General features: G+C 33.9%; 1 protein-coding gene across 13 annotated transcripts in view; it reads right to left on the reverse strand.

Moving 5' to 3' along the window:
• Positions 1-18,800, reverse strand: part of LOC149777922 (DENN domain-containing protein 1B-like) — a 161,291-nt gene that overhangs the window by 103,668 nt on the left and 38,823 nt on the right. For 12 of the 13 annotated variants that reach the window (XM_089939028.1, XM_089939023.1, XM_089939026.1 and 9 more), the window contains exons 3-6: positions 18,026-18,069; positions 13,449-13,504; positions 4,800-4,907; positions 2,680-2,839 (exon numbers count right to left, since the gene is read on the reverse strand). In XM_089939028.1, the coding sequence (XP_089795154.1) occupies positions 2,680-2,839; positions 4,800-4,907; positions 13,449-13,504; positions 18,026-18,069 (368 nt within the window). The remainder of the gene's footprint in view (positions 1-2,679; positions 2,840-4,799; positions 4,908-13,448; positions 13,505-18,025; positions 18,070-18,800) is intronic. The other variant, XM_089939019.1, reaches the window with a different exon arrangement.

The following is an 18,800-nucleotide window of genomic DNA, read 5'->3' on the forward strand; positions in this document are numbered from 1 at the left end:
TTAAGTAAAATTTTCTTAAATTCTGTTAAAGGGCTTCTGAGAAGTTGCATAAAGGTTTTAGTTTTTTCAGTAATGGCGGCCATTTTTGACTGTGGATAGGCATCATTTATACAAACTGAAAACCCCTTCAAGCCAGGATGCTTTAAGTAAAATTTTCTTAAATTCTGTTAAAGGGCTTCTGAGAAGTTGCATAGAAGTTTTAGTTTTTTCAGTAATGGCGGCCATTTTTGACTGTGGATAGGCACCATTTATACAAACTGAAAACCCCTTCAAGCCAGGATGCTTTAAGTAAAATTTTCTTAAATTCTGTTAAAGGGCTTCTGAGAAGTTGCATAAAGGTTTTAGTTTTTTCAGTAATGGCGGCCATTTTTGACTGTGGATAGGCACCATTTATACAAACTGAAAACCCCTTCAAGCCAGGATGCTTTAAGTAAAATTTTCTTAAATTCTGTTAAAGGGCTTCTGAGAAGTTGCATAAAGGTTTTAGTTTTTTCAGTAATGGCGGCCATTTTTGACTGTGGATAGGCACCATTTATACAAACTGAAAACCCCTTCAAGCCAGGATGCTTTAAGTAAAATTTTCTTAAATTCTGTTAAGGGGCATCAGAGAAGTTGCATAAAGGTTTTAGTTTTTTCAGTAATGGCGGCCATTTTTGACTGTGGATAGGCACCATTTATACAAACTGAAAACCCCTTCAAGCCAGGATGCTTTAAGTAAAATTTTCTTAAATTCTGTTAAAAGGCTTCTGAGAAGTTGCATAAAGGTTTTAGTTTTTTCAGTAATGGCGGCCATTTTTGACTGTGGATAGGCACCATTTATACAAACTGAAAACCCCTTCAAGCCTGGATGCTTTAAGTAAAATTTTCTTAAATTCTGTTAAGGGGCATCAGAGAAGTTGCATAAAGGTTTTAGTTTTTTCAGTAATGGCAGCCATTTTTGACTGTGGATAGGCACCATTTATACAAACTGAAAACACCTTCAAGCCAGGATGCTTTAAGTAAAATTTTCTTAAATTCTGTTAAAGGGCTTCTGAGAAGTTGCATAAAGGTTTTAGTTTTTTTCAGTAATGGCGGCCATTTTTGACTGTGGATAGGCACCATTTATACAAACTGAAAACCCCTTCAAGCCAGGATGCTTTAAGTAAAATTTTCTTAAATTCTGTTAAGGGCTTCTGAGAAGTTGCATAAAGGTTTTAGTTTTTTCAGTAATGGCAGCCATTTTTGACTGTGGATAGGCACCATTTATACAAACTGAAAACCCCTTCAAGCCAGGATGCTTTAAGTAAAATTTTCTTAAATTCTGTTAAGGGGCATCAAAGAAGTTGCATAAAGGTTTTAGTTTTTTCAGTAATGGTGGCCATTTTTGACTGTGGATAGGCACCATTTATACAAACTGAAAACCCCTTCAAGCCAGGATGCTTTAAGTAAAATTTTCTTAAATTCTGTTAAGGGGCATCAGAGAAGTTGCATAAAGGTTTTAGTTTCTTCAGTAATGGTGGCCATATTTGATGGTGAATTAGAATCATTTTTATCAACTTGAAAGGCTTTCATGCCAGGATGCTGTTTGCCATGTAATGTGGAAATGACTTTGGTAGTTTCTAAGGAGAAAACAGCAACTGTTGCTCTCAAATTTGGTCAGGGTCTATACTGTTTGCAGTTGGTCTTGACTTATAAGTGAGTATATCTGATAAAAGCAAACCAAAACCTAGAGAAACTGAGCTCAAAGTCAAGGATAACCCAAATAAATGGAATGTGAGAAATAGGTTATTGTGACTTAATCTTTACTGAAAGGTGGAGTACTGCACACAGTGCATCTAAATATTTGGTACATGAACAACAGTGTCTGAAGAAACTACCTAAAAGGAAATAGAAACAGGAGTGTTAAGGCTTTATAGACATCAATAAATAATCCAATGTTGTTTTGCAATCGGTATAAAACAGCACATAAAAGAAGACACTCCACAAAGTGCTGAATAAGTGGAAACCTATCCTAATTTGAAGAATGCTGCACTCTTTGACACACTGAGACATTTATTATTTTTGAAGTCACTGTGATTTAGTACTCTTTGACACAATGGGACATTTACAAATTTTCAGGTAACGGTAACTTTATTCTCTTTGAGACAATGGGATATTTATTATTTTTCAGGTCACTGTGACTTAGTGCTCTTTGACACACTGGCACATTTACTATTTTTCAGGTCACAGTGACTTTTACCTGTTTACATTTTGACCCTAAATTCAACAAGTTTAGTTTTTCTGACTATTCTGCAATCTAATTATGAAGTTTCCTCAAGGTAAACAATGCAAGACTAATAACTGATATAAAGGGACCTCGAGCTTCAGCTTTCAATCCCAACAGCAAAAGAAAAGACTTTTTTCTAGTGTCCTATACAAACCATCCACCACATCTGGTGAAGTAAATTGTTGTAGAACAATTACTTGGAGGGAAATATTTTTCCATTTTAGTTGCTGTGGTCTTGAGGTTTGACTGATTTAACTCTATCTCTTTCTCTCTCTACACACATCTTTCTTGCCAAAAATGCAAGCATTGTTTGATGTCTGTCTAACATATGTGGTGTAGAACTTAAATTATTGTGAGGAAACATTTTTTCAATAGTTGATTGATTTAATATGGACCTTTCACTACAATCAAATACAGTATTTGTGATTTTGTACCTCCTGTTGACCAACAAAAGTGACCGGTTGGTTGGGTACGGGAACGTGATCAGCCAATGCTGTCCGCAGCAAAACTGTCAGATCTGTTCCATCAGTACGGTTCATTATCTCAGCAAGGTGGTTAAGAAGACTGTAGAAAATCTCAAACCATGGCAAGAAACTGTAAATGAATACAAAAAAAAAATAATTTAAGAAATTAAGCCATAAAATGTATTTTCATGTTCTACAGACTCAAGCAATAAGGATAATACAATTCACTGCAAAGGTTTAAATAACGATGTATGATGGAACTGACCAAGTACCCATTAACTGGACAAAGAAATCTGAAGACAGCTTATTTATCTGGATATACAGCAAATACCCATTATTGGGACAAAGAAATCTGAAGACAGCTTATTTATCTGGATATATACCAATGGCAGCTATGGAGCAAACTGAATGGAGTGGAAATAATTAGCATAATTCAAAGTCTGGTTATGGTGATGGCCATTTCATGTGCCTTGGGATTTAAAAAGAGAGCCAAGGCCTTCATGTCTAGAGGAATCATCAAACCATTGTTGTAAAACATCTGACCTTGACCCCAAGGTGAAAAAGGTTGAGTAAGCATGTTGCAGAAAGAGTTGTCTTAGCTTCATAATGATTAAGTCAAGATATAAAGAAAATCCATTGTGAAAAAGTTTCAGAAATTGAAGCAAATGACAATTTTTTTTTACCAAACCTTTAACAGACACTTTCTATTACTGTAACATTAAAAAACGGGCAAGTGAGCATGTCATATAACGAATCTTCTCAGATGCATATTTATTCAGCCCAAGTAAGAAGAATATCTATCAAGGGGTTTAGGAAACATAAAACCTTGATGCAATTTTTCTTTCAATCTTTTGTGAATTCACTTTTATTTTCCATGTATCACTTTTGCATTCATGGTTTTCATGGTTACTACTAATGATTAATCATAGATGATAAATATTAAAGTCAAATCCAACTGCAACAATATAGAATCTGATCTGCCTTTGCATAGTGCATGGTCAGATTGGGTCTATGTTCTTTGTTCTATCGATTACTCCTAACAAACTGCATAGATGCAGATCTACCTGTTTGTTATGTGATGGCACATCTGTGTTGGTGCAGTGTGCATTTGGGGCTCAACTTACAAGCAAGTATATATGGTATCAGCTACTTGGTCTGTTTCCTTCATAGGCATAATAACTTCCACTGGGTCTAATAACTTGTGGGTTGAACCACACCTCAAAACCCACAAAATAAATACACCATGAATAAAAGTGATTTCAAAGTACATGTATTAAGTGAGAAAACTTAATTTCCCAAAAATGTAACTCATGTTAATAGCAACAATAATGTCACTTGCAACAACTAGTCCCCTTCAAAATGCATGTAACCAGGACTAGTACCATTCAAAATGCATGTAACCAGGACTAGTACCATTGAAAAAGCATGTAACCAGGACTAGTACCATTCAAAATGCATGTAACCAGGACTAGTACCATTGAAAAAGCATGTAACCAGGGCAAGTACCATTCAAAATGGCATGTAACAAGGACTAGTACCATTCAAAATGCATGTAATCAGGACTAGTCCCATTCAAAATGCATGTAACCAGTACTAGTACCAGGACTGGTATCACTCAAAATGGCATGTAGCCAAGACTAGGTCATTTAAAATGTCATGTAAAGGACTAGTACCATTCAAAATGAATTGTAAGCAGGGCCAATGCCATTCAAAATGGCATGTAGCCAGGACTAGTACCAATTCATTATGACAAATGTAGCCAAGACTAGTCCCATTCAAAAAGGTGTGTAGCCAGGACTAGGTCATTTAAAATGGGACATAAGCAGGACTAGTACCATTTATACTGACAAATGTAGCCAGGACTAGTCTTATTCAAAATGGCAGGATTAACATTGTGAGGATTAAAGTCAGTGCTATAGCTCAAATTCTGTGTTCTGCAACGTCCGCATATGACACCATTAAATATTTAGTATATGATATTCATTCAAAACAAGTGAAATACTTGTGGCAATGGTTTAAATTCTTATCTAGAGGTCTGGGTTTCCAAAAATTTAATGACCCTGAAAAAAATCAGATTTTAAGTATCCTACCTGACAATACAAAGACACGTTTGAGCCCCTGTAGAATGGCGACAAAACCCGAATTTGTACTTGCTCTCAAAGTCTGTCATGGTGAAGGTGAAATGGTCAACTGTTGTCCTGGCAATGAGAAATTAAAATCGGTAAGTATCAAAGCATCAAATCTAACCAAACAAGAAGCTGGTCATGTTGTGCAAATATTGAGACTGATCCTGCACTTTTGGTAAATCAAGTGTTGTACAAATAAAGATATATTCCTTGTACCAAGTAGCATGACTCTGTGGCTAACTGTACAAATCACAATGTATCCCCATACCAAGTAGCATGACTGTGGCTAACTGAACACATCAAATGTATCTCCATACCAAGTAACATGACTGTGGCTAACTGTACAAATCACAATGTATCCCCATAACAAGTAACATGACTATCTGACTAACTGTACACATTAAAATGTATTCCCATACCAAGTAACATGACTGTGGCTAACTGTACACATCAAATGTATCCCCATACCAAGTAACATGACTGTGGCTAACTGTACAAATCACAATGTATCCCCATACCAAGTAACATTACTGTGGCCAACTGTACACATCAAAATGAAAACCCATACCAAGAAACCTGGATCCGTGGCTATGTGTACTTTAGAAACTTACCACATATAAATTACAACAAACAAAGGTTAATCTTGGGTGCAGACAGATGTACTGACAGGTGTACAGACAAGTACACAGACAAAGAAGTGACTCCAATGTGGAGTTTTGACCAAGGTCATTCATTGGGTAGGTGGTTCTCAACAATACATTCAACAATTACATTATTTCATGTATTTTTTTCACAGACGAAAATTTTGTTTTTCTTTCTGAGTATGAAAAATTATATGTAAATTAAATAGTTATAATTTTGTGGTCCTGAACATGTGTGAAAAATAAAGGGATCATACCTAAACAAGGTTTATATGACATATGATACAATTATTAAGATCACACTGGTTTTGTGCAATATAAAGTCTGCACAGATTCCCCGAGTCTTCAATATTTTAAGCTGACTTTATTATTTTCCTAGTAAAATATGTTTCTTTGAGAATAATAATCCAATCATAATACCTTGGGAGTACAACCAGTAGTATTTCTCCTAAGGAATTATGATTGGGTAACATATTTGAAGAAGAAACAAGTTTTTTCAAGTAAAATATGTTTCTTCGAGAATACTTACCCAATCACAATACCTTAGAAGAACTACTATTTGTATTACTCCTAAGGTATATGACTGTCAATGCATTTGAAGAAGAAAAGTATTACTGTACATTGTTTTCAGCAAAGCAGACATAGCAGTTCATTTTAAGGAATGCAAATTCAAAACACTAAAAAACTAAAAAATAAATTTCTAACAGTTTAACAATTAAAATCATTGCTATGTCAGCAGAAGAGAAAACTGATACATATACAAATAAAGCAAAAATAATAATCTCAAAGAATATTTAAAAAATGGTTCAAACTGAATGGTCATTCACAAAAGATATAAATATTGTTAGTCGGCATTGATATTCAACAGGCTAAAAACCCCACACTTCACCACCAACTATAAGTGGAAATGAAAATGTCAATAAAGAAATTTTGTTTCTATAAATTACTAATGGTATCAATAGAATGAAATTAGGTAACACTTATATGCTAAAAAAAAAAAGGAAAATGTGTCAAAACTTCTACAGATCTATTTTGATATTAAAAAATACGGTTTGTATCTGATTTAGCAATTGTTTTTCAAACTTTGTGTTTTCATTCTGAAATCAGGAACAAGAGTTCCTTGAATGGAATGATGTTCTACTGGCCAAAAAGAATTTGTGGGAATTCACAATAAGATGATGTCTTCCCTCTTTTAATCTTTTACAGTTTCTAAGCATTTAAATCATCTCTGATATTGCAAAACTCCAACATATCAAATTTAGTAAAAAAAATATTTTCTTGCATGTTTGAGTTGACATGTATACAAGATAAATGCAGTAAACAATTCTCTGCCATGGTCTCTGACCTTGAAGAGGATATCATGGTGAACAGAAGATGAGTGAACTTGTCTGATATACTGTCAACATCAACCTGCATACAAAAATGAGTTTAATTCATAAAATTAATAATTAATAAATGTCATTGGCAAGGTATTCTTATGATACATGCGCAAACCGTGTTTTTAAAAATCAATCTAAACCTTTTTGTATTATCATGATCACAAACCAGCAAAGATAACATCCTGATTCAAGGCCTTTGACCATGAAATCAATGTCACAGTGCTCTGATTATTAATTTCTTTACTGAAATGTAACTAACTACACACACTAATCAAATTCATTTGCAAATATGCAAGTCACTGTGTTCACAAACTCAGTAATGCACAATAACACTAGCAATGACCTTTAACGTTTACCCCAAGGTCAATTCAGTCTCTTTACAAACTTGTTCTCATAAGTGCAGCCATGTTAGTGGTTGGATATGCCACAATGTCATTCAGGACCAAAAACATATTGCAAAAGGTGTTTATGTGAAAACACCATGCCAATGCCACAATTCTTTTCAAAAGAGATGTCACAAGATTTCAAAGATGGCCACTATGGTTGCCATGCTGGAGGTCAGATCATTACCATTTTCATTCAGGACCAGCTCTCTAAGTCCTTTTGATAAAACCATATATGCAGGATGAGTCTAGCCATCAGATTATAATGATGGCCAGCAAAGCAGACATTTAGGAGCTTAGATCAGCACCATTTTATTATTGAACCAACAACATACTGCAAAAAGTATATTATTTAAAACCTTATATTGATATGACCATCACTTCAGCAAGCACAGTTATTGCAAATTTTTCATGGTAACAACCATCACAGCCATATTGGTGGTGGTGGGGGGACATCTGCACTAATGTTAATCATGACTATTTCCAATGGAGATCAACTATGTATCATGTCTTCGAGTCAAAACCTCAAATGAATATGACCATCAGCACTAATGATACGATTTTGGAGATATTCTGGCATACCAGGTATTAACTCTGCATCATTTCAATCTATACAATCTGCATTTCAAAATAAGTCCTTTAGCCAAGAGTCCATGTCAATCTGAACAGTTAGGAATGAAGAGTAGCAATAATATGAGTTTCAATATGGCCACCATGAAAGATATGATGCACCATGCTGGATCATTTACTGATGTATATTTATTTTGTGTGTTTGACCTTTGTCTGTGATTGAGGGGAAAGCAGCTATGGCCTGCCTGGCTTATCATGTTTAAAAAGTTGTTTACTGATATCTGAAATCAAGGTCTAGACTTATTTACAAAACTTGGAATGATATGGAAGTGAACTTGTGACCCATATCCTGATCATTTATTGTTTCTCATGTTTCTGTATAAGGTTGTGGTAAACTTATTCATTCCTATCCTAAGATCAGTCTGTGGAATCATCTTCTGTTGTGTACAGATATAATATGAGAGGAATCATATAAAATCTGTTCAATGGAATCATAAATTCCCCACTGACCTTTTGGACTAAAGAACTATTTGGGGTTATTGTGAATTCATTCCAAGATATTCTGAAATATATAACTGTGATATATCAAGACTGTTGGTACATCAAACTATTTAAGACTATTGGTACATCAAATATTGGAATCATTCAGAACTCTTTTCTTTTAGACTTGTGAGAAACTTCAGGATCATTTAGGACTTAAATTTTCCCTTTGTAACTTAGAAAAATACATTATTTGTCGACTTTAATACACTAGATGTTTAGTTTCTTTCTGTTACTTAATTTAAGACCACAGGGTCATAACACTACATTGCATATCAGGTTGTTATCTTTTTTGTGTGAAAACTCCACATCAAAATAACCATCCATTCAGTGGAGAGAACAACACTGTTATGATGGTCACCATCGTGACATGTTGGATGTCAGATTGGCACCATTTTCATTTTGTACCATTTACAAGTTATCAGAAGTCTTTTGGTGAAAAACCCGTCAATATGACCATCGTTTCAAAAGAAGTATAACTGAAGTTTTAATATTACTGCCATAGTGGCAATGTTGAATGTCATATTGGCACAGTTTTCATTTAGGACAATTTTGCAAGACATAATAAGTTTTTTAATGATAAACTCTGTGTTGATATGACCAAAGCACTAAGTAGTGGTGATAAAAAAAAACTTGGTGACCAAGATGGTGGCCATATTGGATGCCAAAGCATCCCAAATATCATTTAGTACCAGCTAGACCTCAAGATGAAACTATGCCAAGTAGAGCTGGGTAGTACCAACTCTTTTGTATCATGATACAAATGATGATAATAAACATCACTTGGGAGTGGAAACTAAACACAAGATATGCAAATGTCATTTTCCTGCTGAAATATACATGCATATTGAATAGAATTGCAAAACCTAAGTTGGTATGGCACCTGCGAGGTCTTTTTTTTGTTGTGCTTAATTCATATTTTTTTAGATATTTCAAGTGTAAAATTTGGCTGTTAAAGGATATATTTATAATTGGTTAATTGGTTAAATTTAACATGGCGGGACGGAGGGAGGAGGGACTCTTTATTTAAGCTGAATTTGAGATATATCTTTCGCGAAGGTAGGTTATTAATCAATCTACAGCATGGAGTAAGCATATTAATATTAAAAAGTACTAAGAAATATTTGCAAAATTTATAGAAGAATATTATTTTTTTTTGGTGGGGGGGAAATGATTAAAGTATTAATACAGTAAAACCTGTATTAAAAGGCCGGGTTTGCAAAGCACAGATATACTGATCACAGTGTTATGACCTGTCATGTGAGACCACCTATCATGAGAGAACACAATTTATGGAAGATACGTTCTAGTGTAACTGGTCTCTTGTAAATGACAACAATTCTGTCAACTGTCTGTGGTACATGTCATGGGAAGAAGGAAACAGTTTGTAAATTTGTTGTTAAACCGTAATGGATTTTGACTACGGATTATTAATTTTTTATTATTTATTTTATATGCCTGCTGCAATCTCTTAGTTGGTTCTAAAGAAAGTGTTTAGGAAAACTGTGCGCATTTGAACCAGTTAAAATCTGAATAAATTTCAATGTTGGCATGAAAGTCTACCCAATGTTATTCCTGAATGATAAATATTATTTCACACATTTGTCAATTTTCAACATTTTTCTTTTTTTATAAAAAGATAAACTGCAGAATTTAGCTGCATTCTTAATTAAAATCTACATGTATCAACAATGTTTTGAAGACTGGCTATGACTGGTCACGTAATCATGTAAAACCGGGTATGACCTACATTGCTATAATAATTTTGCTGTTTTTCTAGTATTTCTATTTAAAATAAACTTAGTCACAAATCAAAATCCTAAAATTCAAAAGCAGACTCTTAAGTAATCGTACAAATCAGAAGAAAGTTTATCACAGAATATATCCAGTTTTACGTGATCAAAAGACCATGTAGAGCGTCTTGTTGCCTGTGATCAAAATATCAGCAATAGAGGTTGACTTTTATAACATTGATGTTTTTGTTAGGGATTTATCTGTTAAAAAGAAAGAACAATAACTGAAACATGTTTTGAGAAAAACGTATACTCCAAAAATTGTGATTTTCTGATGTAGATTTTAAGATCAATGTAGAAATTAGTTTACATATTAACAGGGTCTAAGGCATATGATTCTACTTTACACTTTTAGATCTCAAACATGATTTTCATGAGAGCGAAAAATAAAAATCCAATACAAATTCTGAGCAGAAATCCAAAGATTTGTAATAAGGAGCTATACTGTTTACTTAATTCAAAGGGTCAGAAGAATAACAAGAATGGCTATTGTCCTATGTCAAAAGTTCAAGTCAGCATCAAAATATCCTAATCCAGAATAAATACTGAAATTCAAAGATGCAGCGATGATAGTGAATGCCAAGCTTCATGACCTTCACCCAAATAGCTTTGGACAAGTAGATATAACAAAAACAGCTAACGGACATAGGTGGATGCTAGACAATGAACCACTGCACAACCCCATCTTACATTCAACCAGCAGAGCTAAACATTAAACTCGCATGACGATTGTTGACATCTGTTCTTTGGTATAAACAATTTTACTAAAAGAAAAACAATATGAAATAGATGAATGAACAATAAAAATGTAATAATCTAAAATTAAATTTTTCATGGGACACCAATTTGTATGGATTTTGTTTCTGCACCCAACAACAAATTTAAAGACCAAATGAAACATTAGCTGGACATTATGAAGAACCCCCAGTTCTTTCTTAGTTTAATTCCTAGACATCAACAAAGCTGTTAGATAAATCAACATCATTTCTGTGATCTAGTAATACAATGTTAGCTTGTACAAGCTCAGCATGCTCAATCATGTCAGATCTTTCATGCATTTTTCCATGAGCCACAATTATCCATTCTGCATATTCTGGCTTGATTGGTTTTAAGTACAAGTGTAGTGGTTGAAGTTGATTGGTACATAAGGCAGGTTCAAACAAAAGAGTGATTCTATGGGTTTTTTAAATTAGTTAGCATCTTTGCACTATGATGGGCTTCGATCATATCAAATTTTGACATTGCTTGCTAAACGCATTTGGCAAGGGGCAGTTGGTCATGTGTTTCGCTCACATGTGGAATGATGATATTTTCCAGACTCAAGGGGATCTTTTAACTTGAATTTTGCCACATATGAAGTATTGTATAAAAGTACAAATCAAATTGACTTTCTTTTACAAAATGAAAAAAACTTAAACCTAAGAAAGCAAATGATACCACAATAATTAACATCTAATTATGCAAATTAAGTACTGACACTGAAAGATGCATATACAATCACAAAACCATAAACAACAGACTGTCAGTATAAAAAATTCCTAAAACAGATGAAAGGGAAAAATACAAAAACAACAAATAAAAGCCAATACAAGACATATACTGGGCTGCTATGCTTGGTTTATAGTTGATATGTGTAGAGGAAAACCACTCACAAGATTAGGAAATTAGTACAAAGTTCTTTATAGAATAGCACACAGGACAACACATACTTAACAAGAATTCATACAATCATGCAAACTCAAGTAAAACTCAAAATCTAAGCAAATCTGATGTCTCATCTTCACAAATGTCTACCATTTTATTCACATATTATCCCACTATCATCAGTCCCCACCCCCAGAATTAACCCTGGGGATAAAAATCAAAATTTATCATACTATGTACAGTATATGTGTCTTTCTGTAATAAATACATATATTAATTTTGGTCACAAGAATGTCTGAAAATATAATTATAATTTAAATGTTTTTACTTCTCACCTTTGACCCTCCAACCCCCATTCCCCTCTGCAAGCATGGAAATGGTGTAAAAAAAACAATGCCTTTTCAATGTGGCTGCCACATGGACAAGATAATAACTAAGATATGTGATGACAGGATGGTGAGAAAGACTGATAAAAAGTTTGATAATGCCCACTTGCTTAATACTAAATTATATAGAAAAGAATTGCACTAAGGAACAGCGGTACTTAAATTTACGTCTAACGTACTTTCCATCTGAGTGTACAGAAATGATGGTGCCAAAGGAAAGAAACCATGAATGATCTAGGTAATGAGCTTTCCAGCTTAATGCCTATGTCAAATTCGCAATTAGCCATTTCCACTGCAAAAAGGACTGCATGACCTTGAACTTTAAAACATTCTTTACTTTGCATACACAAAATAGCGTTAGTACCACAGCAGCAGACAGGTTAATGAAGCACTTCTCCGAATAATATTGTCCATGGAAGCCACAGAGCATACTAACTTAATTAAACCACCTTACAATGAAGTACATGTTACATCTAATTTTTCTAAAACTTAATGAGATGAGATCCATGATCATACTCACCTTATAACAGGAACTGTGTTATAATGATAGGCCTTATAACAGGAACTGTTTTATAATGACAGGCCTTGTAACAGGTACTGTATTATAATGATGGGCCTTATAATAGGTACTGTGTTATAATGATGGGCCTTATAACAGGTACTGTGTTATAATGATGGGCCTTATAACAGGTACAGTGTTATAATGATTGGCCTTATAACAGGTGCTGTGTATAATGATGGGCTGTGTCATAATGATGGGCTTTATAACAGGTACTGTGTAATAATGATGGGCATTATAAGAGAAACAGTGTTATAATGATGGGTCTTAACAATGAATGACTGTTATAACTGACTGTAAGCACTTTACATATATGACAGAGTATATGCATAGAACAGCAAAACCAACATTTTCTGATCTACTAAGTACAAGTACATTTTAAAATTGTACACCAGTTTTCATTAAGCTGTGACCATTAGAATACACATTATTAGGAAACATGAAAGGAAAATGTAAATATGAGAAATGCAGATGCCGATTTCTAATTCTCAAAGTAAATAGATGACAAAAATTCAAAATATCTTCAAAGAAAGATATATAAAATTCAAATGTAAAACAAAAATTAGAATTTAAAATTTGAGGATCAAGTCCTGTGACTTTTGAAGTATTAAAATACTATTATCTATCCGTACATTGTACATGTAAGATATCAGAGAATACTAGTTGCATTAATTGGTTAATACACAGGCACCAGTCTGCCGTTGATATGTAAACTTACGTATACCTTTCTGTGTTGCATGGAAATGCAAATTTGGGTGCACTTTTAAGAACTTCCTGGAAAACACAAAAGCTCAGTAAATTTCACATATACATGAATTAAGAATCAAAGAGCAGCTGCTGACTGAATGTGCAAAGTTTACCAGTCCTCTAGATCTCACTGTATGTGTATTTTATGCAAAACACCAGAGCTCTAGACATGCAGTGTATTTGCATATTTGATGCAAACACTTGAGCTCTAGATATGGAGTGTATTTGTATTTTATGCAAACACCAGAGGTCTAGATATGCAGTATATTTGTACATTTTATGCAAATACAAGAGGTCTAGATATGCAGTGTATTTGTATATTTTATTCAAACACCAGCTCTAGATATGCAGTGTATTTGTATATTTGATACAAACACTAGAGGTCTAGATATGCAGTGTATTTGTATATTTGATACAAACACTAGAGGTCTAGATATGCAGTGTATTTGTATATTTGATACAAACACTAGAAGTCTAGATATGCAGTGTATTTGTATATTTTATGCAAATACCAGAGCTCTAGATATGGAGTATATTTACATATTTTATGCAAATACCAGAGCTTTAGATATGCAGTATATTTGTATATTTTATGCAAATACAAGAGCTCTAGATATGCAGTGTATTTGTATATTTTATGCAAATACCAGAGCTCTAGATATGCAGTGTATTTGTATATTTTATGCAAATACAAGAGCTCTAGATATGCAGTGTATTTGTATATTTGTATGCAAACACCAGAGCTCTAGATATGGAGTATATCTGTATATTTTATACAAATACCAGAGCTCTAGATATGGAGTATATTTGTATATTTTATACAAATACCAGAGCTCTAGATATGGAGTATATTTGTATATTTTATGCAAATACCAGAGCTCTAGATATGCAGTGTATTTGTATATTTGATACAAACACTAGAGCTCTAGATATGGAGTGGATTTGTATATTTTATGCAAAAAAACAAAAAAATAGTTTAATGCATTCAAATAATTCTGAAGCATGTAGTCCCAAGTTGTCTGTGTACTGCTACTGCTACAAGCTGTCTTTGTTTTATGATGGTGCCTTTGACCAATATAATCAATGCTATATAGGCAAGGTACAAAAGTTCTTACACATTTGAATAAAAATATAGGACTGCTGTGACAACAATCAGTTGAATAAAGCCAAATAATAAGCATACAACCCTAGAATCATTTATAGCGTGCATATAAACCGAGAATAGTGTACATCATTTGTAGTATGCATATAAACCTAGAATAGTGTACATCATTTGTAGTATGCATACAAACCTAGAATAGTGTACATCATTTGTAGTATGCATACAAACCTAGAATAGTGTACATCATTTGTAGTATGCATACAAACCCAGAATAGTGTACATCATTTGTAGTATGCATACAAACCTAGAATAGTGTACATCATTTGTAGTATGCATACAAACCTAGAATAGTGTACATCATTTGTAGTATGCATACAAACCCAGAATAGTGTACATCATTTGTAGTATGCATACAAACCTAGAATAGTGTACATCATTTGTAGTATGCATACAAACCTAGAACAGTGTACATCATTTGTAGTATGCATACAAACCTAGAATAGTGTACATCATTTGTAGTATGCATATAAACCTAGAATAGTGTACATCATTTGTAGTATGCATACAAACCTAGAATAGTGTACATAATTTGTAGTATGCATATAAACCTAGAATAGTGTACATCATTTGTAGTATGCATACAAACCTAGAATAGTGTACATCATTTGTAGTATGCATATAAACCTAGAATAGTGTACATCATTTGTAGTATGCATATAAACCTAGAACAGTGTACATCATTTGTAGTATGCATACAAACCTAGAATAGTGTACATCATTTGTAGTATGCATATAAACCTAGAATAGTGTACATCATTTGTAGTATGCATACAAACCTAGAATAGTGTACATCATTTGTAGTATGCATATAAACCTAGAATAGTGTACATAATTTGTAGTATGCATATAAACCTAGAATAGTGTACATCATTTGTAAGCATAATAGACATTTTGATGATTACAGTGTAACAGCCAATTCTTTTCTCCCTGCTGAAAGTTTCTCCGGGGAAAGAACTGGCAACCTGATTCTTTCCCCCTCCAGCTATTTCCTCCCCCCCTCCCCACAATAAGTTAGTTCCCCCCTCCAGTTATTTCTTCCCCTCATCCCGCCCCAACAACCAATTAGTTTCTGTTCATTAATGGACTTTTTGGTAACATGGGGACATTTTCAGCTGGAACACAAAGAATTGGCTAGCCAGTTGTTTCCCCAGGAAAAAATCGGATCACCAATTTTTTCCTTGGGAAAACTTTCAGAGGGGGATAAATTTGAATTTCAAAAAACATAAAATGTCATGGTTATTCTACTGTCTGTTCCTTTTCATGTCAAATTCTGAGAAAACCAAAGAACCAATAAAATCACAATTATTTTTGTCCTGTGCATTTTTTCTTTTACAAAAAACATCTTGTTGTACAAGTCTGAAAAAACTTATTTAAAATATTGTTGAAAATTAAAAAACCAATTTTTTTTAAAACTTTATTTGTAAACTCAGATAAATACATAAAAATAATAAAAATTGTTACTGAAGATCTAATCCTATGGAAGATTCCCACTTTCAGTAAAAAAAAAAATTATCTGGTAGTTGCCGAGAATTTGAAATTGACTGGACCACAACTCACATTCGCCAGACTTGAGATTTCCTCATTTTTCATGGATTAAAGCTGCCAAACCAATGACCGTGAGCATGAATAGAATTCTCTCTTTATAAAGTACATCACAAATTCAGAACAAATTCTGAGATTACATCATACACATGTTTAGGATCCTTTCATGCAGCAGACAGTGACATTACCGGTGAAAATCTAACATTTAATTGACTCTGATTCAGCCCCATCCCCAGTGGTAACTTGGTTGTTGCTATATATCTTTGCTTAGAAGTCTAATCCAACTCCAAAAATATCAAGACCCAGATCTGCCATCGCATAATACGCTGGCAAATCTGGATATATGCTTGTTAAGAGTAATCATTTGAACAAACAGCAGAGACCTTGATATGCCAGTGCATCATGTCAGGGTAGATCAGGGTCTATGTTGTTTACAGCTGGACCCAACTGACATGCCAATATAAAGAGTAATTATCATTCTAAAGCGAGATTGAGAGATTTATGTTACAGTTGCATTCATTAAAGTAATACCCACGGCATAGGTATGAACAATGGCTATTTTTTGTATTGAAGGAACACAAAAATATTCATGTGTTTGTGTGTGTGTGTGTGTGTGTGTGTGTGTGTGTGATTTGGATTAAAGTAGCTTTAATAATTTTTCAGTCATATCGTTACAACGTCTGCAGTGTGGTAGTTTATAGTGATGTCTAGCACTTGGGCATGATGCCGCAGACATGTAGCATGAAGTCGAACCCAGTCACATTATCCTGGCACCAGGCCGACCAGTCCTAACACTAACCTCTTAACGCTGGGTGCCAAGCGAGGCAGCTGTTAGTACCATTTTTATAAGTCTTTGATATGACTCGGTCAGGGATCGAACCCACGACCTCCTGCTTCCAAGGCGGACGCTTTAACCACTAGGCCAAAAATTCATGTGCAAAGTGAACATGTGCAGTAATAATGTTAACTAGTACAGCATAATATCTGATAATCATCTAAATGCACATTAACAGTATTCAACATAATACCAAACTGTGCACTTCAAAGGTTATCTGGGTAAATCCTGCACGGATAGAACTCATCATAATAATGATACCAATTACTTCTATAATCATTACTTGTTTATAAATCAAGTCAAACTGAAAACAACAAAGATCATAATCTGCCATAGCATAATGTGCCTGTAGATCAGAGTCTATGCTATTTATTCGAATGATTACTCCTAACAAACTGCATGGGTCCTGTTCTGCTGGCGCATTATGTGATGGCAGATCTGTGTCTATGCAGTTTGACTTGTCATATAAGCCAGTATGTTCGTCTTAGAGGAATATTATCATTGGCTGTATAGTAAGCTCTTCAATTTGGAGGTGCATTTTTTCTCAAAATGTTGGTTGTGCTGAATAAAAACACATCTTTGATCTACTTTTGGGATTCATTTAGTTGTAAAAGTTAAATATTCGCTAGCAACAATTCACCATCGTATGTTCTGAGAAAATTATTATGTTCTGGCTCATTCTGTGCAGCTGGCATGCTAGACTTGTGCATTCCTGATAACTACTTTTTACAAGCTTGTCCAAATAAAGGGGGAGGTGGTAAAGGGGAAGAAATTGGGTGGGGGGATACGTATGCGCTAATTAATTAGGCACTAGGTGGTATTAATGTTGAATACAGTATACCTAAACTTTCATGGCTCAATTTGAAGTATCTTTCATTTAAAGAACACCTGACTAGAAGGGAATATATTACTGTTCTTTATAGACAGGTTTCACTCGATTAAATTTTAGTAGTTCATATACTCCTATACATCACAATGTCTGATTTATGTCTTAGAAAATCCATCCCACCTCATCACTATAATCTGGAGGGTACTTCTGCAGGATGAATGGCTCTGAAAAACAAGAATAAACATGAGTCAGAATTTGATACATAAAAAAATCTTGACAGATCTCAAACATTTCCAAAATATTTAATTTTTACTGTCAGCTGCCCATGTCACCTAATTTTGAAAAAGCTAATTAGAGGGCCACTTCTTCGTAAGTTTTTGTGCAAACAGCAACTTTTGGAGGTAAAGAAAAAGATGTACATAAACATATACCAATAGGATTTTTGTTCTAACATTTTAGTAATACTATTGAATATATTTAATTGACACTTGGATTGTTTGGGCCAGTCTTATTTACCATAGTGAACATTTAAGATCTATATATGAAAACTAGTTATTAACTGGTGGTAAATGAAACAGGATACATGTACTATTTTTGCTTTGTCATTATCGATTATGAACTATATTAACTGACTCACTCCAAATGAATATCATACTTGAAACATGCAAGTTGACATAATTTGCTGTGCAGTTTTATTGTGTTACTATATATAATCTAGGTAAATTATATTTTTGTGTCCTTTGTTACATTCATTTGAAGGATTTTTCTTTACCATTTAGTCACTGGAGTGCCCATATATATATATATATATATATATATATATATATATATATATATATATATATATATATACTTGTAAGTTGAGTCAAGCTACAGGCAACAAAGATCCTGATCTGCCATAGCATAATGTGCCTGCAGACCAGGGTATACATTATTTGTTCCAAACAAATTGCAC

This window comes from Sinohyriopsis cumingii, chromosome 17 (assembly GCF_028554795.1).
Source record: "Sinohyriopsis cumingii isolate HCF-2022 chromosome 17, ASM2855479v2, whole genome shotgun sequence".
Classification (NCBI taxonomy): domain Eukaryota; kingdom Metazoa; phylum Mollusca; class Bivalvia; order Unionida; family Unionidae; genus Sinohyriopsis; species Sinohyriopsis cumingii.